This window comes from Pelodiscus sinensis, chromosome 15, assembly GCF_049634645.1.
Source record: "Pelodiscus sinensis isolate JC-2024 chromosome 15, ASM4963464v1, whole genome shotgun sequence".
Classification (NCBI taxonomy): domain Eukaryota; kingdom Metazoa; phylum Chordata; order Testudines; family Trionychidae; genus Pelodiscus; species Pelodiscus sinensis.
The window spans coordinates 11,245,716-11,271,396 of NC_134725.1; the positions used below are offsets into that span (position 1 = coordinate 11,245,716).

General features: G+C 48.4%; 1 protein-coding gene across 1 annotated transcript in view; it reads left to right on the forward strand.

Annotated features, from left to right (window-relative positions):
- KSR2 (kinase suppressor of ras 2) overlaps positions 1 to 25,681 on the forward strand; it is a 327,890-nt gene that overhangs the window by 223,691 nt on the left and 78,518 nt on the right. The window contains exons 12-15 of the mRNA XM_014576141.2: positions 9,183 to 9,224; positions 11,455 to 11,521; positions 17,011 to 17,059; positions 19,455 to 19,822. Of these exons, the coding sequence (XP_014431627.2) occupies positions 9,183 to 9,224; positions 11,455 to 11,521; positions 17,011 to 17,059; positions 19,455 to 19,822 (526 nt within the window). The remainder of the gene's footprint in view (positions 1 to 9,182; positions 9,225 to 11,454; positions 11,522 to 17,010; positions 17,060 to 19,454; positions 19,823 to 25,681) is intronic.

Below are 25,681 nucleotides of genomic sequence, written 5' to 3' on the forward strand. Positions count from 1 at the left end.
ACAGTGACTTCTGATGGAAGAAACCCTGAGCAGTGCCGAGGCTTCCATTTGAGCTCCCTGGCTGGTCTGCTTCTCCTAGAGAAGGGGTGAGGAGTCTCCCGCCAATGGGTCATACAGAGTTAGTCAGGGTTAGCTCCTGCAGGGCCATGAGATGCTATGTTTATGTTAGTGTGCACAGACAGAGTTGTTTGCAGCTCCCAGTGGCTGTGGTTCACCATTCCTGGCCAGTGAGAGCTGCGGGAAGTGGTGGTCCAGCCAAGCGCCTCTTCCCGCATTTCCCATTGGCGTGGAAGGGTGAACTGGGCCATTCAGAGCCGCTTGACTCTGTGCCTGGGGACACTCAAGTAAACAAACTGTCTTGCATCCCACCAGTGGCTAACCTGGACAAACCGAGAGCAATTGGCACACCAGAGGTTCCCCACCATAGTGCCCCCCAGCTCTGGTTCAAGTCTTGGTTGAGTGATAACAGGCAGAACACAGATAACGAATCCTCTCTAGACTGCCTGATGGCTCAAGGATGTGCTGTTGTACTGGGCAGGGGCCATGCAAGATTTCTTCATGCAGTGGCACCAGACCTCACAAGTCAGGGTTGCAATTGCAAATGTCCTGGCTGTGCCATTCCTTCCCCCCCCCCCCACCCCCAACAAGCACTGACCTGGCCTGTGGCTTTGTTTTGGACAGAGGAAAGCTCATTTTGGGGTAATTTAAATGCAGACTCATTCTGTGCTTGACTGTGTTGGGGCTTGTGCTACCCTTAAGCAAGTTCTGGTGCATGACAGGAGGCAGGCAGGGGCAAGTGGCAAGTTTTGAAATGCCCCCTCCTGGCTCATTGCTGGCCACCAAAAACCACTCAATGATTCCCGACAGTTTAAAACGACTGTTGTAAGCACTGGGATGGCATTTGCTGGCACAATGGCTGGGATGTGGGGCAGGGTTCTAATCCCAGCTCCCAGCTTGGGTGAGTCACTGGGCTTTTATGCCTCAGTTCTCCAGGCTTATTGGTTAATCTTAATGGTGGCATCCTCCTTCTGCTGCTGCTGTATCAGAGGCAGCAAAGGGAGCAGGGAGCAGAAACCACTGACTGTGGACTGGCTCCCCATGCCTCCGCTCCTCTGTCTCCCACAAAGACAGCAGCTGGCTCTCCCTGAGCACCCCCACCCCCGGAGGCAGCAGCATGGGAAGTTGAGGGAGAAGCCAGCTCCCTGCATGTACCAGCACTCATGAAGAAGTTTGATCCCCCTCTGCTGCTGCCTCTGTATCAGCTGGGTCTCCTGTCAGATCTCCTGTATCCTTCCCATCCCCCATCCCCCGCTACCTCCCACAGATGCAACAGCATGGGGGGGGGGCAGATGGAAGGTGGTGCTTGGGAGGACCTGGCTTTCAAGCTGGCTCCCTGCACATGCCGGGCTTTCTGCCCACTGCGCTGCTGCCTTTCTGTCAATGGCAGCAGAGCAGGAGGGGAAGGGGGGAGCTGGCTTAAATGCCGTCTCCCCTTGAGCACTGGCTCCTGCCTGCGCCCCTGCCTGCAAACACATAATTACTAAAAAATGTAACCATGGGCATCTGGTATGCTAGGTGGGGGTAGGCTTTGCCTTCCCAAACAGCCAGACATAGCCCCACCCACACTCCGCCCCCCAAAACACCTGCTGTAGGCATGGAGTGGAGTGGAGTGTTGCGGCCTGACGCTGGAGGCATGTGCTACCTGGGTGCCAGTGAGGCTTGGGACAGCTCGGGCAATGCGGCCTCCTCCATCCCTGGTGCTCCGGGGAGGCTGGGGCACACACACTTTCCCCCTCCCTGTTGTAGGAAGGTAGGGCCCTGGCTACACCAACCACTCATTAATTCAGTGGTCACACCAAAGACATGGTTTTTAACCTCTCTGCTAGGTAGAGCAGGGGTCTCCAAGCTTTTTAAGCACGAGATCCCTTTTTGAATTTCAATGCAATCCGAGATCTAGCTCACACCCAAACACCCTTGTCCCACCTCCTTCCCACCCCTTCTCCGAGGCCGCCCCTCTGCATCCTCCCATCCTTCCTCCCCCTCCCTCACTTTCACCAGGCTGGGCAGAGGGTTGGGGTGCAGGCTCTGGTCTTGGATGAAGGGATTTGGAGTGTGAGAGGGTCCCCAAGTTGAGCCCTGGGTGCCGAAGGGGGTTCTAGACGCAGGCTCTTGGAGGGTGTTTGGATGCAGGGGTGCTTGAGGCTAGGGCTGGGGCTTGGAGTGCAGGAGGGGGTTCAGGATTGGGATAGGGTTGTAGGCTTCAGCTGGGCTCTGCTTACCTCAAGTGGCTCCTGGGTGGTGGTGCAATGGCAGGTTCACCCCTGTCCTGGCCCTCTACCATTCCCAAAAGCAGCCAGCAAACTCCCTCCTCCCCCAAGTCTTGTGCCCCTTCTCTCCTCTGTGGAGATAGGATACAGAGTGGGAGGGGGCACCTTGACATCAGCACTTTCCTCGCCCTCCCCTGCCCTGCACAGAAAGCAGGAGGTGCCTAAGGGGTCAGCTCCAAGGCAAAGGGCAGGAGATGCACAGCACTGGGTGGAGTTTTGGCACTTGACAGCCTCTTGGCCAAACCAGTCAGGATCACCTGTCAGAGGCTCCAAGATCCCGATCCACTGATTGGTGACCACTGAGGTAGATGCAAAGCAGCAAATAAGTGTGATTTAGTGTTTCTGCATCCTGTATGAACGAGAGGTTTTAAAAGCACCTATGTGTAGTAGAGTGAATCAGGAATTAGGTGGGAATTTACTAACATGCCCTGTGTCCCAACTCAGATGTGCCTGGCTCTCAGGAGAGGCTTAGTGAAGTGGGCATAGGATAGTCCAAGACCATACAAATGGGGAAGGAGTCAGCCCTGTTGACCTGGGGACCCCATTCACTGTTGTCTCTACTTCCTCCTAAGACAGTTTTTTCATCCTGCATGGCAACCACTGGGACTAGCTAAAGAGACTCAGTATCCAACAGGAGTATGGGAGACTTGAGTTTTCATTCAAGGTCTCACTTTGAGCTTTTGCTCCTTTCCATGTGACTGCTCCTTTTTTCTGCCCCAGAGCCCAGAGGCCTAGCATCCTCAGAACGCTTCCTGGAACGATTCTGTGGATCTTTTTGTTCTCTGATAAGTGTGGTACAGGATGCTTTTACACTGGCATATTCCCCTCTCTCCGGGGAGATGTGAGCGCCCGTCCGTACTGTCTGCCTGGAGGAGAGATTTCCACATGTGTTTTCAATTGTATTTGTTTTAATGATGATGAATTTTGTTTAAAGTGAAAATTTTTTTAAAAAAAGTCAATGGCAGCAGCTTCTTGTCGGAGGCATATGGACGTTAGAGCCGCCAGCTTGCAGGGGTGGCACAGATGCCCGTAATGTGAGTCATCTCCACTGAATCATACAAGTTCCTTCCAATGAGTTAATTAGACAAATTGGCATTTACACAGCGTGAACTCTGGATCTCCAGTCTCTGAGGCAGTCCCTCTTCACTTCTTCTGCAAGGAGGAAAGAGACCAATTCAGGAAAGATCAAACCCTGAAAGCTGCGGCAACTCAGATGAGGGGCACTTGCTTCTTAGCGTGTTTTGTTAGCAGCCTCAAGCGTTATGTCAGCTTTCTTCAGAAGCTTTAGACAGGGTTAGGAGGCTTGAAATGCAGCTGTTTCTTCTCAGAAGTCCTAGACGAGACCACTTTGATCTCAGTTCAGAGGAGACTAGTTCTCCTCACATTGTATATGGTGGTCGTCAGAGTTAATAGGGAGGTGCTGAACCAGATCCTTAGGTGGTATAAATCAGCATAGTTATATTGATTGCAGTGGAATGCTGCAGATTTAGCCCAGCTGTGTATCTGGACATATGGGTGAAACTCAGCCCTTAGGCTATGGCTACACTGTAGCCATCTTCCGGAAAAGCTTATGCAAATGAAGCACAGCATGGAATATCACTGTGCTTCTTTTGCATAATTCATTAGGGGCTGTTTTTGTGCAAGAGGCTTTTGCACAAAAAACAGCTGTGTAGATGGCTCCTTTTTGCTCAACCCTCCCTCTTACTCAAGAACTGTTCTTCCTGAAAATATGAGGAAGAACAGCTCTTGTGCAAGAGGGGGTTTTTGCGCAAAAAGGAGCCATCTACACAGCTCCTTTTTGCACAAAAGCCTCTTGTGCAAAAGCGGCTGCTAATTAATTATGCAAATGAAGCACGACGATAGTCCACGCTGCCCTTCATTTGCATCAGTTTTACTGGAAGAAGGTTACAGTGTAGCCATAGCCTTAATGTAAATCAGTTTAGCTTAAGTAGAGCTACGCACAGCTCCACTGAGGCTTAAGTCTGTCTTAGCTCCAGCCACCTCTTCCATGGCTTGTGCTACAGGAGTGTTTTCCACCAGTGTGGATGCCTATAAGGGCAACTGAGGGCATATTTTACTGAGTAAATGTAAAACCCTTTTCCTTGTGTACAGCTGTAGTCCTGTCACTTGTGGTCTTTGAGGAGTCCATACGGCCTTTCATAATAACATGGGGGAACTGTTCAGATATCCTGATGCCAAATTCCTCTGTATAATTTTATTTAGGTTCCCTGAGTATCCTCTCTTGCTTTAATTGAATCCAGTGTTTTTCCGGGCCACCCCAAAATTATTGTGTAGTGCTGCTGCGCCAGTGACTCCAAAGGTAACTGCATTTTGGTGGTGGAAGAGGCTCTTACACTATACGGACTTGATGCAACCTTGCTGCTCCCCCGCAATCCTGTGCAAACTGGGGCGAGGATTTGAGCCAGGAAGAAGGCAGGTGGTTTTTCTGCAGTTCAGAAACAGCTTTAAGTTTTAGCCCAAGCACTTTTGCTGACTCCTGAGCAGTTGTGCTAAGGCAGTGCAGTTCCCAGGTGCTTTGCTCCTGCTTAGTTTCTGGCCTATGCAGGAGGCTTTGGGCACAGAGCGTTTGGTTATGTGCTACTGTGATGCCCATCTCATTGCCACAACCACTATCAGATTTTCCATCACCCGGGAGCCACAGTTTGGGTTCTGCCTCTTTGAAAAGCCTCCATTTGTCCCTGCCAGCTCAGCCATGTCCCAGTTCAGTCACTTACATCATCTTGCTATTAGCCCCTAGACTGGGATTTCATGGACCTGGAAAGCTGCTGGAAAGCTGGCCTGGGGAGCAGGTGGAGTAGGTAGCTTACTTTTGGACTGAAGTTTTGGTGTAAGTGCAGTGACATGGGGTATGTCTACCCTACAAAATGTATGTCACACTTATGTCAGCGACTAGCCACTGCAGTAATTAACTCACTGTTGCACGTCCACAGCACGCTCCTTGAGTCAACAGCACACATCCTTGTTAGAAGTGATTGAACTGTTGATACGGGGCATTGTGGGACAACTTCTGAAAGACAGTAATGCAGTGTCTGTGCTGACACTGCTCCAATCTGACTAAATGGACCTAAACTCTGCACCTCTTGAAGAGCAGGAGTTATTAAACTGGTGAGTTACATTGGGAGGAGTGACAATTTAGTGTAGATCAGGTGTGGCCAACCTGAGCCTGAGGAGGAGCCACCGTTTTCCAATGTACATTGCCAAAGAGCAACGGTAATTTGTCAGCAGTCCCCATCAGGTACCTCCTCTCCCGTCTCCAGTATCTTTTGCCCACCAGCAGCCCCACCGATCAGCGCCTCCTCTTCCTTCCCTGCGCCTCCTGCCCACTGCAATCAGCTGTTTCAAGGCCCTCAGGAGGCTCTGTGGGGGAGGGCAGGAGCGAGAGTCCAATACACTTGGAGGAGGAGGTGGAGCCAGGAGTTGAGCACTGGAAAGTTGCACCTGTCGCTGCAGCCCCGGAGTCGGTGCCTGAGCAAGGAGCCGCATCTTAACTTCAGAAAAGCCACAGGTGGCCACCCCTGGTGTAGATGCCTTGCCTCAATCTAGCTTTGTAGCATAGACCAGGTCTGGGACAATGTATTTCTGGAGGATAATTGCATTTCTCCGCTGTCTAAGAACACATGGCTCCAATTTCCCGGATTTAAACACCTACCTGAGGGGGCCATCTGTTCTGTGTCCTTGGTGCGTTGTCGCATGAGGCGTGATCATCTCTACTCTCAAACAGGCTGCTCGGGGAGCATTCCTAAGTGCACTTTTCAAGGAGGATCAGGCCCTTTGTTTATTCAGAAGCACCTGCCTTCCTTTCCAACCTGGGGTGTCTGCTGTTTGTGGAACTGGGGTTGAGGCTGAAAACACTGACCACTCGAGGAGTGGGAGGAACATGCACCGCAGACTTAAGGAATCCTGGGCAGTTGCCCCGTCTACTATTACCCTCCACCGCTAGAATTGAAGGGAAGGCGTCAGTTTGTAAAGGGTCAAATGCTTCCTTTCTTGCCGCACAAAACATCAACCCCCTGCCTTCCCTTCTGATTGTCAAAGTGCCAATTCAGGGTTGAGGAAAGAGGGCTCCACTGGTCTTCATATGTTCACTGTTCCCTTTTGCCCGTATTTTGTGTGCCTTTGAGCTGACGCGAAAACTTTCTGCATGTAGATACTGTTCCGCTGGGAGGCTGCACCCTATGCACACTGAACATCTGTATTTATACAAAATAGCTCCCAGCGGGCTGCACAGCCTGCCGCTTTGGACAAACCCAATAAAGTGGGTGAAAGCGAAGAGATCCCAGAAAGGAGAAGCTGTTGGGATATAGGAATGGGGAAAAAATTCAGAGGCCTGGTAGAGGGTACTGCAGGCCGACATCTGCTTGTGTAACCCACACACCTAGGTTCCATTGGGAGTCTGCACCCTATGCACACTGAACATCTGTATTTATACAAAATAGCAATAGGCTAAGCGTGGAATATCGCTGAGCCTCATTTGCATACCTAATGAGCCGCCATTTTTGCAGAAGAGGCTCTTGCGCCAGAAGGAGCTGTCTACACTGCCCCTTCTTGAGCAAGAAAACCCCTCTTGAGCAATGCTGTTATGCTTATTATTTTCAGGAATAACGGCATTGCACAAGAGGGTTTTTGTTGCTCAGGAAGGGGCCGTGTAGACAGCTCCTTCTGGCGCAAGAGCCTCTTCTGCAAAAATGGTGGCTCATTAGATATGCAAATGAGGCTTGGCGATATTCCACGCTTAGCTTCCTTTGCATACTTCTGGCTCAATATCACGCCAGTGTAGACATAGCCCTAGTGTGGTTACTGTGTAATGCAAGTGGCACCTAGACCACAGCAACAGTTAAGCTCAAGAGACCTCTACAGCATGGGCTGGGAGCCAGCTGGCTTTTAGCTCAGAGGGTAGAGGCTCCTAAACTCAGCTTTTGAGGTCCCAGGTTCAAATCTGTCGCGTGGTGGTTAAAATTGTAGAGAGGCTTCTACAGACTGAGGAGTCAGAGAAGGTCCTTCACAGGCCTGATCTAGCCAGGTACTTTGGGAAGGAGAGCAAGAACAGCTGTGCCCAATATACCTTCCATAGGGACAGAGTGAAAGAAGGAGGCTCTGGAGTGTCTCAGATTTAGATGATTAAGGCTGTCAGGAAGACCTAGAACTGAATTCAGCTTAGCCCCCTTAGAAACTCCTGAACTGGTTGGGGGCCAGCTCCTTTCTTGCGGTTCTCCAAAGCTGTATATAGTAAGTAATATTTCTATAAGAGAGATGCCCCCTTCTCTGTCTGCCCCAGGACAGGTGAGTTCACCTGGCAGGCTGTTGACAACAGTCCCAAGACTGATCACTTAAGGGAGATGGGAAGGGCATTTTCAGAGACAGGTTCATGGTTAGAATTCACTTCCCACACAGTTTGGGCAGAGACAGGGGCCTCTAGGGCATGTCTACACTGAACTCACTGGTGTAGATGTACCCAAGCTGGCTTTGAGTGAGCTTGAAGAACAATAAGGATGAAAGCAGTACATACCTGGGGCCCTGCATGGGGATAAGCAAGCTTGTACTGCTGCCTGTGCTACTGTGACTATTGCTGTTGTTACCTGAGCTAGCTCAGATGTGTCTACATGCACTATAACTGCAGTGTGGACACACCCTACACTCTTTAGGGGGTGGTGCAAGGGCCATCTGGTTTCTCACATTGCTGCCTGAGTGGCTTGCCTTGTGAGTAGGGCATAAGGGGCTAAGACTGGTGGTGTGATCAATGTGTCAGTGTAGCTGCTGAATATCATACACGGTATGTGTGTATGTGTGTGCATGCACCATGGGAATGACCGTGGTGGGTGCATTTTTATAAATAGAGCCACTCAATTCCTTGGCAGTGAGCCGTATAGACCCAAATACTGGGCTGTTGTGGTACTGACATGAATGGGAGAGGAAGGGCTGGCTGTTCTCCAATGGTAAGAAGCAATAACCAAAAAAAAAAAAAAAAAAAAAGGCAGCTCTGTTCCCTATGCATTTTAAGAGTAATCCTTAACTGCCTTCTTATGATCTACCAGCTATTTCTCTGCTATGCAGTGTTCATTAGTTAATCAATTGCTTAACAAGTGCACGGTGCCTTAAACATGTTGGCTAGAATTTTCAAAGGAGTCTAAAGGACTTCTGGCTTTCAACTGGATGGCCAAATCCCTCAGGTGGCTTTGGAAATGTCAGCAGCAAAGTGCTATATAACTCCTAAGTGCTGAAGGCTGTAGAACAAGAGAGTTAAATTGTGATAGATAACATGGCTTCTAAACAGAGGGAGTTACTAAAGTGCTGTCCACAGGGCTGGCCTTTGTACAAGATACATAAAACACAGTCCCTGCTCCTAGGAGTTTACAGTCCAAGGGTATGTCTGGGCTTCCAGCTGGTAATGTGAATTCCAGCTCCAGAAGCCATACCCACACTGGCAGTGGCAGGACGGGCAGGTTATGCACACACACACTGCTGGAGAGGCTAGGTAACTATTTGAGGCAGCTACCCCTCTCACCCTGGTGTGGCTACATTTTGTTTTCAGCATGTTAGCTCAACTGGAGCTACTGTGGATCTGTCTCCTCAGGCAGGGATTGACATCTCCAGCTTGAAGCATAGACGTTCTGTAAATAACAGGCTGTGTTTGCAAGAGATTTAACTGAAGGCAAGTCCATGTGCTATGCTGCCAAGTGGGACAGAAGGATCAGGCACCCAATTTTGGTCTCTTGTTCCCTGGTTTCTGCTCTGTGAGGCAGGACATAGAGGTTTGCAGAGGTGACCCTTCCAGTTTATTGGGCTGTGTTGCACTGTCACTCACTTTTTTTAACTTCTTCCCTTTTCCATTGCAAGCTTCCCACTATTACAAGTACAAGCAGCAGTTCATTTTCCCAGGTAAGTCATTTCAAAGTGACCATAATCAATTGTTGTGATGTAGTGCATGCAGAGGTACCTTTCTTTGATTTGAGAGAAGCAACACACTCACTATCCTGAGCGACGCTCCTTACCATCACCATTTAGGGAACCTGGGGGGTGCATGGGATTGGGCCGAAGAATCTTTAATCAACTGGGATGTAAAGGGGGGAGGAGTTTGGATGTGTTCCTTCCAGAAATGAATCAAATGATTATGATTTGACTAAATTTCTCAGGGTGAAGTTCTCCCCTGTGCAGAGGGTCAAGTTTAAGCCTCAGAGTGCAGGTTGGAGGTGAATGATGCCTGCACTTTGGGCTGGCTTTCTGCACAGGCATGAGTTTCACCCTACAGTAAGTAAAATCACCTATGAGTTTGCAGTGTATTTCAAGTGGGCCAGTTTCTTCTGAGGCTGTCCCAGCGGGTATAAGTGAGATGATTGTGGCTGCTGCCGGTTTGTAAAGCCCTCATGGCAGGCAGGTAGAAGGAGGTTTGAAAAACCCTGTACACAGGAAACAGGTATAAATCCATCCCCGGGCAGGTCTGGTTTCTGCCGCAGTTTGTTAGCTGAGCTATTGAGCCTAGGGAGGAACATTGCTGTGACTTTCAGCATAAATGGCTGTGAGCCATGGTGCAGGAGGGAGGGGTGGGCCAGCTACAGGAAGCAAGGAGAAACCTGCCAAGGGCAAGAAGTTACAGTGGAAGCATCTGCTTTCTGGCTGCGGCTCTGGCTGTGACCGTGAAGGGTAAACTTCTCATTACACCAAGGCTGCCAGTGCCAACTGGAGAAGCTCCTCATTGGCGTTGTTTATGGACTACAGGTTGAACCTCTCTAGTCCGGCACCCTCCGGACCTGACCAGTGCTGAACCACATAATTTGCCTAGCAGCATTACCAGCACTCCCACTGCTCACTGGGCTCCTAGGAGACACTGAGGGGACAATCAGAGCTAACTAACAGCACAGAACACTGAGAGCCAGGGCTGGTGGCTGAAAACAAACTTTATGGGACCGTGAGAAACTTGGCCACACCCATGACAAGTGCACATCAGGCTCGCTAAAGTCATGCTGGATCACAGATGTTGCCACACCCGAGAGTGCCAGACTAGAGAGGCTCAACCTGTACAAGGTCCAGATGAACCGGGAGCAGTCTCTCTAGGTCTGTTGTCCATCCTCTGCGGGTCTCCCTTCCTGTTGAACACCAACCGCCTGTGCATTTGTCTGTCTCTCGAGCCCAGAAGTGGCCTGATTTCACAGAGCTTTGTACCGCATGGAGTCACAGGCGCTTTTGCAAGAAAGTAGGGATATGAAGAGGTTATCCAGTAAGCATCACCCTTAGGGCTGCTCCAGCTCCTCTGGGCCCCTACACAGGGCTGCAGGCTCCTTGCCTGCATGGGGGCTGGGAGCCAGTGGCAGCCTCAGCCCTAGGGCAGGGGCTGGAATCCCTGGGCTGAAGCGGTCCCCTGCCCAGGAGCCTGCTCAGTTGGTGAACTGGTTAAACGTTAGGTTAACCTAATGTTAACTGGTTAATTGATTAATCAGGATTTTGCATCCCTACAAGAAAGCTCAAAAGTGCTGAGGGATGTGGAGCATCCTGACTCGGTAGTTTTTTTTATCCCTCCTTTGCTCAAATGCCTGTGGTTCTAGTAGGTTCAGTGCCATGGGAAAGGGAGCATCTGCACAGCACTCAGTAGGAGCCAGGATGTGGCCATTTCATCTCCGACTTCCTCTTTCCTGCCAGCCTCTCTTCTCTTTCTCCACTTTCTCCCCCCCAGCCAGCTTTCTCTGCTTTCCCCTCCCTCTTCCAGTGCCCTCCCCGCATCTCGCTTTGAAACAGGGCTTGCTATTCTCCTTCCACATCTCTGACCTGGTCTCCTGTCTCTTGAAGGACCTTCCCCTGTCAGAGGCAGTTATCCCCCACATTGGTTGGTTGCTTGATTGGAGGGGCCACTTCTGGACACTTGATGTCAGGGTGTCCTGAGTTTGAGCAGAGAGGCGGGGTCTGAGCTCCTCTGCTGTATGCAGGTGTGACACCACTGGCGGTAGCACAGTCACTCCTCAATGAGTCAGAGGAGACTGTGGGCCAGGGACTTGGGGAAATGCCAGGAAATAATGGTCACCTTACTGCAAACAAACTACCTAACTGGGAAACTGAACTTACAACCGCTCTGTTCTACCAAGTGTTTCTCCTTCTCTGAGCTCTCCTTTGTTTTCAGACGTTGTGCCTGAGACACCAACCCGAGCACCTCAAGTTATCCTTCATCCAGTGCATTCCAGTCCAATGTAAGTGGGGCTTTTGCCTTGTCTTTTTGAACTTCCTCCACACATTGTGTTCTTGACTCTCTTGTGCCCCATTTCCTGAAGATCACCCACTAGGGGGACTGGTTGGTCTGCGGGGTGGTGCATGTGTAATCAGGTCTACACTAGGAGTTGTGAGAAACCTGAGTATACTCAGTGAAGATGGAGTCTTCAAAGATTTTAGGTGCTAAAAAAAACTAAGAAGTCTATTCTGAATATGTGCAAACTAACAGTTTTCCAAAGGCTTATAATTTGGCTAAATTAGGGTGGATTTTTTGAGACAGCTAAAGGCATCTTCCTGACACAAAGGCCAGAATTCTCCTAAATTTCAAATTCCTATTTCAAGCACAGGGTTGCTAGAGACGGCCAAAGAAAAGATTCCAATACTGTTTTACCATGGCCAAAACATTTTTTTTCTGTAGGCTTGTTCTCAGAAAAGGCTGTGCCATTTTGTCTCAAATAAAAACAGTCAAACAAAAAAGCAGTCTGAAGCAGACACCTAGCATGGAAAACTTCAGCAAAATGGTTAAAGTTTGGCAAAATTATATACAGTTGAAAACAGGAAGCTTTGGATAACCTTAATAAAAGGCAGCACTACGAACAATATTTGTGAAGATCCCTAAAGTTTGCAGTAGGTGTTTCAAGAACTCCTGTAACTTGGCATATAATTGACAGCTAGGGAAAGCTTTCTTCAGGAATCTTTGGTATTGCTTTTACTTCTGGCTGATTTACTTGTTTAGCTCAGGTGTTCCCTAAGATCTTCCTGCCGAATGCTCTGATCAGTGCTGCAATAGCAGCACCCAGCAGCGCTGTTACATTTCATGTCGCAATTCCTTTTTATAAACTCCATGTTTCAGGGGTTATATAACTCAGAAATGTAGCCGATAGGATCTGAGCCCAAGCAGACGTGTAGTTTCTATCAGGCTCGCCCACACTTTTCTAAATACATCGGTAGCCTCTTGGGAGGGCTAAAGAACTGCATTGGGGTTAATGGTTGCCAACCTTCTAATTGCACAAGCCTGAACACCCTTGCCCTGAGGCTTTGCCTTTGCCTCTCCCCTTTTCTGAGGCTTCCACTCCCCTCTTTCATTGCCCACCTTCCCTCACTATCATTGGGTGGGGCAGGGATGTCTGGGGAGGCTTAAGGGTAGGGCCACAAAATGAGAGGTTTAGAGTCTTGGAGTGGGTGCAGGGCCGGGCCAGGGGGTTGGAGTGCAGGAGGGAGCGCAGGCTCTGGGTTGGGGGTCAGGGAACTCAGTGGGTTGGGGTGGAGGAGTGGGCTCAGGGCTGGGATGTGGGTTGAGATGTGGGAGGGGATGCGGGCTCAGGTAGGATGTTTGGATGTGTGAGGGTTTCTGACATGGGGCAGGGGTAAGGAGGGGTGTGTGGCCTCAGGCCAGGTGGCACTTGCCTCAGGCAGCTTCTGGTTGGCAGCACAGCAGGGCTAAGGCAGGATGGCGTGTTTTGCCATAAGGCAGAAGTGCAGCAAGGTGACTGCACAGTACGTACTACCTGTGCCCAAGAATGCCACCCTTGCTGCTCCCAGTGGCTGCAGTTCCCAACCAATGGGAGCCTTGGAGGCAGTGATCGGGGCAGGACCAGTGCACAGAACTTCCCTGACTGCCCTTGCACATCAGAATCGCAGGGACTTCGGATATTCCAGATGTTTCTGGGAGTAGCATGGACCCTGGGCAGCAGGGAGTCTGCCCTATTTCACCGCTGACCAAACGTTAAAAAAACCAGATGCCTGACCGTCTTTAATCTCTGTTCAAGTGAGGCTATACAATGATGAAGGCAGAGCTGCTGCTGGCCTGATAAATAATGCCCCAGTGGCTATTTGATAGCTTGCATCTCAGTGAAATTAAAGATCAAAGTCCACTCTGCAGCTCAAGCCAATGCAGGAAAGAGATGGGGATCTTACACCCAAATTCCCCTTGCTTCCCTCAAGCATGTGTAGATTTTGTGGGACAGGATGTACAGCTGTCACTCCCGCCTTCCGGTACATGAATAAACACATTCACATCAGAGGCACGTTATAGTAAAATAGGCTCAGACATGTGGAGAATGTATAAAATCATAGAATAGTAGAACTGGAAGGGACTTCCGAGAGATCAAGTCCAGTCCCCTGCCCTCATGGCAGGACCAAGCACCATCTAAATCATCCCTGATAGGTGTCTGTCTAACCTGCTCTTAAATTTATAAAATTGAGGACCAGATTCTGGTCTTACACTTACACCAATGAAAATCTGAAGTAACTACATTGACATCATTGATGTTACTCTGAATTTGCCACCAGAGTAGTTGAGAAGCACTGAATTGATATGGGAAGCAAGATCTAATCAGTACACTAAAGAATAGGTATTATGATGATGATGATGATTTCTATTATTAAAAGCAGGGTGCAGAAAGCTGCTTAACTGACTCGACATCAGCTATAACAGACGAAAGCAACATGGTTCTGTGTTAGTCTGATATAGTTTTCATCTGTGTAATTTTTGTTGTTTTGTGTGCCAATTATAGTATCAGGATTGTCTTCTCATTTACACTGCTTTTGGGCAACTCTGACTCCATTGATTTCAGTGCAGTTACTCCAAATGCACATTGGCATATGGCAGGATGCTCAAATCCTACCTTAAAATTATCCTCTGAAAGTTTTCCCCACTACATTTTAACTCTTGAGGTTTGATTCTCACTCACGTGGACCCCTTTGCTCTGGCAAAGTAGCCTTGCCATAAATGAGAGCTAGACTCCAGAAATGTAAAATACCTAACATTGGAGTGTGAAGGAATGACCAAAGAACACAGCATGCAGACGAGGACACAACAAAGACTTTTCACTGGATGTAAACTGATACAGCAGCCTGTGATAGAGAGAGCGGGGCATTTAACTGACAGTAACATCTGAGTGAAGGATTGAACTGGCAACTGCACATAATTCACTGAGCTCTAACCAAGCAGTGCACATCAGTAATTTGCAGAAACAAATATTTTAATGGTCTCTGATACTCTAATAGCAACTGAACTAAGGAGGAGAGTCAGGAAAAGGCTATGGCATATGAATGCCCAAGAGGTCTGGGTTAGGCTAACTAAGACTTTGCTCTCCTACTTTCACCATAAATCTCCATTGTAACTATTTTCAGTGCTGTCATACTTTGGTGCTGTGAATTATCCCTGCTGTTACTACTCATGCTCTGTTGTGAATGCCTTCTTATGAATACTTATTTTTTTGCTGTTGACTTTGTAGTAGCACAGGGAATTCCTACCATGGACCAGGATTCCATGGTGCTAGGTGCTGTCCAAACACAGAACAAAAAAATTGCCCTGCCTCAAAGGGCTTCCAGTTTGATAAGACTGTTCCCGGGCCAAACCCTGAGGCTCCCAGGGTATGTCTAGACTACAAGCTTTTGTCGACAGAGGTTTTGTCGACTGATACTGTCAACAAAGCCTCTGTCGACAAAGAGCGTCTAGACTACATCCAGTTCTGTCGACAAAGCAAGTTGCTTTGTCGACATGAGAGTGTAGACGCAAAGGACAGTAGATGCAATAACGCTTTCTGTTGGCAGAACTCTGTCAACAAAAGGCGTTATTCCTCGTAAAATGAGGTTTACCGCCGTCGACAAAACTGCTGAGTTCTGTCGACAGAACTCGACGATAGTGTAGATGCAGGTATAGTTTTGTCGACAAAATCCTGTAGTCTAGACACACACCTCTGTCGGTGTTTGCTCTGTCCTTGTTTAGGCAAAGTCCCTCAAGTCAATAGGAGTTTGCTTGTGTAACCTCACCTGGGGCATAGGATATGGTGCAGTCGTTATTATACAGTGCCTGGCACTCTTCTATGCTCCACAAAGCTTTAAGTACCTCCGCGGTCCTGTTAGCTCTGTGGGGCTACTGAGGTGAGTAAAGGCTGGCCTTTGCAGGATCAGGGCCCTTGGGAGCTAGCATTAAGGATGTCAGACTCAGGGCACTATCTATCTATGTAGCTGTATTGTAGAGTGTGTCTGTCTGTCTGCATCTGTTTGGCTGTTTGTTCAAGAACTCCTCCTAAACTGTAAGAGCTAGGGAGTAGCAAATTTGGTAGGTAGCTTCCTCTTAGCCTAACTTAAACCAAGGGTTTTATGCCAGTGTAACACTGGATTTAGTTGTGCTTGGAAACAAGGACGTGCCAGGAATGGGGCTGGTTTTGATAACATAGAATGGGAGGGGGCAGAGAAGAGAGATGTAATACAGAGAGTGGTCACCGGGGGCAGCTGCAACACAAATTGTAGCCAGCAGGGCTGGGGCTCAGCTATCTTGCCTGCCTCCAGACTGGGTAAGGCGCGCCTGCTACCCCAAGCCTAGAGCCTGCCCCCGCCCCCAGACAGGCTGTGGCGAGACCATTGGAGGGTGGAGCCAGCCCGCAGAGTCCTGCTTCCCCCAACAGGCTGCGGGCAACCGGAGGTTGAGGCAGGGCCAAAGAACCCCAACTCCCATCTGACAAGCATGCGGGTCCGGATCCGCCCTGTCCTGGGAGGAGCCACCCTTCAGGGAACGCAGCCATGGCTCCTTGGGAGCAGACACTGGCCAGGGAGCATGGCCACTCTCGCTGCCACAGGTGACACCAGTAACTGCCCCCCCCCCCCAGATTCCTGTCCTGAGCCCTGAGCCCTACACCTCCTAGCTGCCTTGATTTCTGCACCCCCCAGTTCCTTCCCCCTACTCTGAGGTTGTCACCCCCTGCCTTGAACTCTCCCCACACCTCCTAATCCTCTGCTCTAAGCCTCTCCTTACATATCAACCTTCATTCCAGCCTTCATTTTCCTTTGGTTTTTAAAAATAAAATAATTGAAATCAAGTGTGTACATTTTTAATTTTTTTTTCCAGAAAACAATCCCCAAAAGGCCTTCAGTTAAAGACCCGAGCAATGCCGGGTCCATCTGCTAGTAGTTACCTCATACTTAAATCCAGCGCTACAAAGGTTGTCTCTGTTTCCAAGTCCTGCCTACCAAGTGCAATGGGGAGCTGGTATCTCAGCTATATAGGAAGTCTTTAAAGTTCTCCCTCATTGGTAACCCAGAGATTCTAAAATTATGACAATCAAAAACGATCTGCTTTTCTCTTATGTCAAATAGAAGGGTTCATTGCAGCTTCGTCTTCCAGCATCTGTGCTAGAGAACACTGTCCTGTCTTCCTAGGACCCGGGCCTCCTTTGGTTCTTAATCCCTTTGTTATATTAATTGGTGATGAACTTGAGTCACGCAGCTGGGGTTGGAACATTCTTAATGTGAGGAGGGCAGTTAATTGGGACATGATGGCAGGGAGGATTCTTTTCGGACCTGTCTCTTGAAATTAGCATGCCTGCAAGATGTGGAAAGCCTGAGGTTTCTGAGTGCTGATTTTCTTTCCAGCCCTCTTCTGGTGTGGCTGTGTTGTGTGCCGGGAAACAGAAGGAACTCTCCAGGCACATGGTGGCATATTAATTTGTTTTCTTTTTAACAGCCTTGAAGGAAATCCATTGCTTCAAATTGAAGTGGAACCAACATCTGAGGTAAGACACACAGGATACTGCAGGCCTTTTATTTCTTTTGCAGAACGAAAGGAAAACTTTATGACCCGAATTTTGTTAAAATAAGATCCTGCCACGGCCTATTGCTTTGGCATCTTGCCTCCTTTTATGATCTATATCGCTTCTCAGAGACAATTATATGGAGCTGGCTGGTCTCAGCATTGTGCTTAATAGACCGTTATATTATGTACATCTCAGAGTGCATTACACTGAAACTGGCATAAAATTTGCATCTCCGCTGTGAACTGGCCAGTAATTGAATTAATGGATAGATCTGATTCTACTCTCACCTTTGCTGGCTTTCATAGAATTATTGCCATGAACAGCAGTGGGAACAAATGGGAAATCAGTCTGGAAGGTGAATTGATGGCCTGTTAACCCCCGGAGATCCCCATGCAGGCGGCAAGATATTAGGGGGCAAACACAGACTTTAACTTTTGATTACAGATACCAGGTTGGCTGGTCTGCTCATATCAGGTGCAGAGCATACATACAATGGGCATGTCCAAACAATTTTTTAAAGCTCTTAAGTGATTTAGGAGCACAGGTTCCACTGATTTTCAATGTCACTTGTGCTTTGAAGTCACTTAAGTACTTCTGAAAATCCCATCCTAAAAGCCAAAGGGCCTGATTCTCAGCTCAGTTGCATGGATTTTATGCCAGTGCAACACTTCTGTGGTGTCACACCAGTGCAACAGAGCAGAGGATCAGACGCAAATGTGTCACAGAACCGAAAGAAATTAGTAAAATCGTATAGGACACACTCTGATCTAAATCCCTCTAGTTTTCCCTGGTAATTTGAAAGGCCTTGAATTTGTGTGTCTACAGCAGGGTTATATATTAGTGCACATCACCACAATACTCAAGTGTCTTCCACCTAAAAGCCACTGCAATAGCATAAATCAGAGGAGTAGCCAGGTTAGTCTGGATCTGCAAAAGAGATAAGGAGTCCTGAGGCACCTTATAGACTAACATGCATCTGACGAAATGGGTCTTTGCCCACGAAAGCTTATGCTCCAAAACATCTGTTCGTCTATATGGTGCCACAGGACTCCTTGTCGCTTTTGCAATAGCATAGTCTCTAAAGGCATCTAACTTCAGTTCTATCTGTCCCCTGCATCTAACCATCACTGTAATGTGTGTATCTGCCAGAGTGCTCTAATTGCAGTGACAAATTGTTTCAATTAATTAACAATGAACAATGGCAAGAGTCACTTGTGAATAATATTTGATTGGTTCAAGTATCTATCTGTCCTCATAATATGTGTTAGTCTGATCTTCTATTTACTGTTCACTTGAGGGACTTTTTTTATGGGGTCCAAATTCTGCTCTTGTTTACAGTGTTGCAGCCGCACTGAAGGCAGTCTGCACCCATATAAAAAATGTTGTGCAGTAATGGATATTTATTTCGGTCTGCATGGGAAGAGCTATATTTCATGCATGAGTGGAGGGGATTTACACAGAATGTACTAAGACGTTTCATAAAGAAATGGACTCTGGATAGTTTGGAGAGTGTTTCAAACTTCAGCACTCTGGGCACTGCAGTAATACTGGGGAATCTTAGCCAGGCGAGGCTGAGTTTTGTAGGCTCCAGTGCTGGTGTCAGAAGAGTTCTTTGAGAAAATATTCTGTTGCTTTTCAACTTCTTGCTTTGAACAGTTGTTTGCAAGTTTCCATGGCAACTCCCTGCAAAACAAATGCTTCGTTTCCCCCTTCCACTGCCCCAAAAGCACAGAGCAGCTAGATCCACGCAGTCAGTAGTGAACTTTCTGGTGCTCTCAATGTGCATCTGGTAGGTTTCTTTTTCTGGCTCAGGGAGTGCTAGAGTTTGGGCTGTGGCAGGTTTTCATGTCACCCAACTTTCCTGAGCTCTGCTTGTGTCCCCTGTTAGCCCTAATCCCCAAGCCTCTCACTCTTGGCCTCACTTTCAAGCAGCTTCCAAGAAGCACTGCTATACCACAAGCTAATCCCTTCTCAGCAGAGACTTGGCACCTCCTCTCCAGGCAGGCTCTCTTCCACATGGTTAATAGAGTGCCACGTTGGTGTGATCCCTTCCAAATCCTCCATCTGCCACCTAACCAGAGTAGGAAGAAGAATCAGGGAGAGGTGAGAGGTGGGGACAGGGCATTCTCAGGGTGTGGCTTTGACCATGCCTGGGTTCCTACAAACCCATGTGCTGGCAAAAAGCTCACGGCATAGCTGGGAGCATGATGGTTGCATCATTGGTAATGGCAACCTTGTTAGCAGCTGTGTTCCATGCACAAGTAATGGAAGCAGACGTTCCCTTCTCGTGCCTGCTTCTTGCACGCACAGAGGCAGTGGGAATGGGGCTGTCTGATCCTTGCTCTGACACACCGCTCCACTTGTCTCCCTGCAGAATGAGGAGGGCAACGATGAGGCCGAAGAGTCTGAGGACGACTTTGAGGAAATGAACCTCTCTCTCCTCTCTGCTCGCAACTTCCCACGCAAGGCCAGCCAGACGAGCATTTTCCTCCAGGAGTGGGACATCCCTTTCGAGCAGCTGGAGATCGGGGAGCTGATCGGCAAAGGGCGCTTTGGACAGGTGTTCCACGGGCGCTGGCACGGCGAGGTGGCCATACGCCTCATCGACATTGAAAGGGACAACGAGGACCAGCTGAAGGCCTTCAAACGGGAGGTGATGGCCTACAGGCAGACGCGACACGAGAACGTGGTGCTGTTCATGGGGGCCTGCATGAGCCCTCCCCACCTCGCCATCATCACAAGGTAAGCCACGGGCTCTGCCACCATGCTGTGCAGCTGTTGCTAATCCATCACAGAACATGCGGGGCAGGCTGTGAAAGCAGGGTTGTAACATGGGCAGCCATGCTGAGGGGCTGGTGTATTGCATTGCTTTCTCCTCCCTGAGCAGCCGGAGATGATGTGTTGGCACTCCAGAGAGAGGCCTGGGCTTTTGGAACCTGTATATATAGCTGACAGAAACTGTGATGTTTGAGAGAGTAGTATCTGGAGGCTTTAGCATTCTCTGGGAGACATGCCTCTCATCTTTAGGAACCACAGATCTAGGGACCAACCCTGTCCACAGTGGTGTTGATGACTAAACTCTGGCTGTAACTGAAAGCAAGGAGTCAGCCGTTCATATATTTCAGCTGTCTCTACAATCCTCTTGATGCAGTTATGACTGACCTTCTTGGGACAACTAAAATTCCCCATAGAGACTATGTTGATTAGGGCCTTGTAACAGCTTCTGAATTTGGTCATGAGCAAGGAGACTCTTGGTTTGGATTGGGAGAGATGTCACACGCTTTGTTTGTGAGCACGGATCTCTAAATGCAGCAGAGGGAATTGCTGCATTATCCGCTTGTCTTGTGTGTGAAGCCATGTGAGTGGTGCTTCTGTGCTGGGAATGGGTCTCATTAAGCCAGCTGAATAGTCCGTGCTGCTGTGTAAGGACAACAGACTGACTACAGCTTTGACGGATAACTTGGTGCTTTGCTGGTGCTGTGAAATATTCACAAGCATCGAAAGACGTGATGAGTTTTAAGAGGCCCTGACTCAGGAGTGTACGACAGGGACCTAAATAATTATAAAGAAACCTCGCAAATACTGTATATCTGGGTTCCCTTGTAATACTGTGTGATCTGTCACAGTCAGGTTCCATCTTAGAAACAGGGAAAATAACCCTCTATAATAGTTAATGAGTATTTACATGATCTGTGGTCAAGTTATTGTGTGAGTAGACAGTTATACAATTAGGCTATGTCTAGACTGCAGGCTTCTTTCGAAAGATGCTCTTTCGAAAGCATCTTTCGAAAGAGCATCTTTCGAAAGATCGCGTCTAGACTGCAGGCGGATCTTTCGAAAGAAAAATCCGCTTTTTCGAAAGAGAGCACCCAGCGAGTCTGGATGCTCTCTTTCGAAGACGGCCTCTTTACATTGAAGAACGCCTTCCTTCGAAAGAAGAACTTTCGAAGGAAGGCGTTCTTCCTTGTGAAACGAGGTTTACCGCCATCGAAAGAAAAGCCGCGTTCTTTCGAAATAATTTTGAAAGAACGCGGCTTGAGTCTGGACGCAGGGGAAGTTTTTTCGGGAAAAGGCTACTTTTCCCGAAAAACCCCCTGAGTCTGGACACGGCCATATTGATGCCCGGATTGGATCAATTTCTTCACTCTTAACAGACTGGCAGGCTCTCTTCAATAATAATACATTTACATATTCAAGGACATTAACAAATGAACCCTTACAAAACCCCCAAAGGTCAGGTCTGTTCACTTTGTTCCCATGTAGCAGATTGGGGAACTGAGGCATGGAGGTGAAGTAATATGAATAAGGACACACAACAAGTCAGTAGCAAAGTCAGGATTAGAACTCAGGCTCTCCTAACTCCCAACCCTATGCTTATTTCCTCAGACTTCATTGCACACAGCTATAAAAAAAGGAGGACACGAGAATGGATTAACTTGTTATAGGCATCGGCTAGACGGTATTCTCCCTTGGAAAACCTGATTCTTTTCTTTCCTAACCCTTACCCAGTGGTCATCTAATCTCACTGTGCAACAAGATTAAAGAGTTTATCTTCTTATTGGACAGGTCCCATCATGTGACAATTTCCACAAGGCTGCTCTGTTAGCCGGGGCTTCAGCATCAACTCTTTCCACAGGTTAAATTATCATTGTAAAGTTTCTGCAAGGTGAAGCTAAATTTCCCAAGTTCTCTTGGCAGAATGGAAGGCTTCACAAAGCCATTAGCTGTGAAATATTTCATCATCCTTTCCCTAATCTCCCTTGAAATGGCCCATTCCCAGATTGGTTGGTCCTGGTGTGGCTGAGTAACCTGGAACAAAGGAGAAGTGGTTCCTGCTAGCTCTCTTAGGGTATGTCTAGACTACATGGCTCTGTCGACAGAGCCATGTAGATGAGTTTACTAGACATAGGAAAATGAAGCAGCTATTTAAATAATCGCCGCTTCATTTACATCAAAATGGCTGCCGCGCTGTGCCGATCAGCTGTTTGGCGGCACAGCGTGGTAGTCTGGACGCTCCGCGGTTGACAAGGGAAGCTTTTGTCAACAACCCCGTTATGCCTCGTGGAATGAGGTTTATCGGGGCGGTTGACAAGGGCTTCCCTTGTCGACCGCGGAGCACCCAGACTACTGCGCTGTGCTGCCAAACAGCTGATCGGTACAGCACAGTGGTCATTTTGATGTAAATGAAACGGCGGTTATTTAAATCGCCGCTTCATTTTCCTATGTCTAGTAAACTAATCTACATGGCTCCGTTGACGGAGCCACATAGTCTAGACATACCCTTGGTGTGCTGCACCTAAGGTAACACCAGGAGACACAGACCCCGTGCCACCTGTTCCAGAAAGACTGTTATCAGTTGCTGCTCTTGCTCTGTTTAATTAAGCTGTTGTTTGCTGCAGCACTGACCTATGGAGCCTCAGCTCGGGGTCCCTGCTGTCCCTAATGCTCAGTTTCTGCTTTCATGCTGTCTTGTGATTTTCATTAGGTCCTAGAGAGGCTTCCAATTCAAGATGCTAGACAGGAGACTCAGGCAGGTGAGAGGTCTCTGCAGTCCTCACTGGAGTTGTCATTGTGGAATGTTCAGGGGTCGGTTCCTTGTAACCCTTGCTGATGCTAGATGTGTGTGGCGAGCCAGCCCAGGGCCACACAACTCTTACGGCCCATCGAACCTCCCCTCTCCCACCCTTCAAAAAATACAGGGCTAATGGAGGACTGAAACAATGCCTGGTCCTTGAGCTGGAACTCTGAATGGGCAGAGGAGGGGAGGGCGAGAGAGTGGGGCTTACCTGCAGTGCAGCGCTCACTTTGAAGTCAGAAGGGCAGCTCGAATGGTACGAGCTTCCAATGGAAGGACCAGACAGCTGCAGAAACAGGAAGAGCCTCAGAAGTTGTTGAGCTGGCTCTAATGACATCTCTACTTTAATTCTACAGGGGATTTGTCTCTTTCGCCAATGGCTAGTAGAGATGTAAAAACCTGTTGAATTGATTAACTAGTGAAAGGGGGAGCCCAGCCAGAGCAGGTTCTGTCTGCAGCCACCCCACTGCAGACGGGGGCAGCTCCAGATGGGCTGGAGCAGCAGAATCGGGGAGCTGCTCCAATCCCCACCCGTTAATTGGAACCAGTAAACATCATCCATTAACTGGTTCATCATTCACATCCTTAGTGACTAGGATTTCCATATCCCTGGTGGAAAGGGTTGGGTTTTAGCCACAGATGGTATAAAAATGATCTTTAGGACGTGAAAAGCAAAAGGCCCTTTTTCTTTTCATGGATAATCCTCATAAACTCTAGTGGTGAATTTAAACTGGATTTCAGCACTCTGACCTGTTATTGAGCACTCAGTCAAAAATTAAAAACCAGTGTTGATCCATTTATGTAGTGTCAAATGCCACGCTGGTGTGTTGCATAGTATGGAATTGGCCATTCCAAACACCTGTGTGTGTTGTCCCTTTGATACAAAAAACTTTTAATGAAACCCTTTTGATACGTATTTGGGCAGCATTTAGATTCCTTTTAATATCAGGACTCACGGAATATCTTTCTAGCTACAAAACATATTCGTTCAACGGCCTTTTCATAGAATTTCAGCAAGGTGCCGTTTTTGACAGCTTGACAAAATAAATATGTGCACCATGGGAGCTTGATGCATTAATATTGGATCGGGAGAGCTTTCTGATCTGCTTTTTTTCCCCATATGTTTCCATTCTTTTTAAGGTCAGAGTACAGCTTTATTGGATTGCCCTAAATAGAACGCCTGTCCCTCATGTCTGCAAGCGCTGAATGCTTCTGGAGCTGACGTTACTCTGTGTACATACGAGGCTGAATTGGTTTGCACGGCTGGTTTTTAAATCACAACTGGAACCCTTTCTTGTTTTCTGCTGCTTGTAATGCTGCTGAATGGGGAAGTGCCCCAGTGCCCTTGTGCTACGTGCTCTGTAAATATCTTCTATTATGACTGCGCTGGCCAGTTTGGGAAGGGAGGGGTGTGCAGGCAGAGTCGCAGATGAATCCCAGTGAATTTTCATTAGTACCGTAGATACACTCATTTTGTGACACATCCATCATTTCTTCCATTGCTTCCTGACTTCTCTGTTCTTCTGTTCCTCTCCATGTGGGGCCCCTCTCCAGGATCTGGATGGAGGGGTCAAGGGGGACACTGGTGATGGAATGAGTGACAGCACATGAGGCAGGAATGGGGCTTGTTAAGGAATGAATCTGAATGAACAAGTCCATTCACTAAGTTTGGAGAGTTGGGTTTCATCCACAGGCTACTGATACTTTAGACCTCACGGCCTGGCTGCTGCTTCCCGTGGTTTCATGCCGATCTAGCAAGCAGCTGAGCCTCAATGGATCCTGCATGGAAAAGGCCTGGAAGGGAAAGAGCAGCTGCCCTGGAAGATTCTCTGGGTTCACACTGAGAGGCATGGCGCTGGAGGAGGCAAATGCCGAGCTCCACCCCTTCCACTTGAGTCTCCAGCCTCCCCAGACCAGGAGCTTCGGGAGGGTGAGCAGCAGCCACTGCCTTGGTGCAGCTGAAGCCCAGGCAACCTGGGGACTGGAGGATCAATAATGTTCAACTTCATTGCCTGGCTTGGGGCCACAGTGGGCAGGATCCAGGCAGCAGAGGGATGGTGCCGAAAAATATTTATTCTCAGCTAGCTTTGAGGGGAGCCATAGTAGGAGCTTTTTGCTCTCCTCTGAGCCCCTCTGCAGGGTGTGCATTGTGGTGCTAGGGTCTATGTGCATTGCCTGCATGTGTGTTTTGGGGTCCTAGGTGCATTGTAGAGGGTGGGGGGCTACATTCATTGTGTGCATGTGTTCTGCAGAAGCAGGTCCTACGTGCATTACTGCATGTATTTAGACCTATGGCCTCTGAAAATGGAACTAGTGTCAATGAAAAAAGGTGTCATCTGTTAAAGTATCTGATCCAATCATAGCCATTGTTTTTAATCTTGGTCTCATTATTATAAGCAGCTGACTGTCAGGTATAGGCTAAATCTGCCTTTCCCCAGTCCTTTTTGGATTTAGTTTAGGGCAAGTATCATCCCTAATAGCAACCTAGTAGTTGTGATCGCTATGTAAGATATTTGCCCTTCATAGGCAAAGAGATAAAGTTTTATTTCTTCTTATAACAGGCATACCTAGAAGCAAATAAAGTTCTGACTGTGACCGTCAGGGAACAAGTAGATGGTGAATTCAGGGAGGGATTGAGGCTCATCGCTTGGCTTGGGGATGTTAGCCTGACAGCTCTACTTGCCACTTGGGGCTCATTAAAGATAAAATCATTTGAAAAGTTCTGAATTTCCTAACCTGTTTCCCACATCTATGCATCCTGGTGGTGGCTGGTGGGGGAGCGTTTGCAGTGAGATGCACAACTCCGGGGCACAGGCTGTCATCCATAGAGTGCAGACTGACTTCTACAGGTCTCCTTCCCCTCCGCTTTCCTTATAGATAGAACCATTGTCCCAGAGGCAACTCCAGGAGATAGCCGGTTGTGGGTAACAATGCCCCTTTTTTTCCTGGTCACACAGGGTACATCTACACTGCAGAGGAAGATTGAAACTGCTGCTGTCTATCTTCCAGCGTTTGAATTAGTGGAT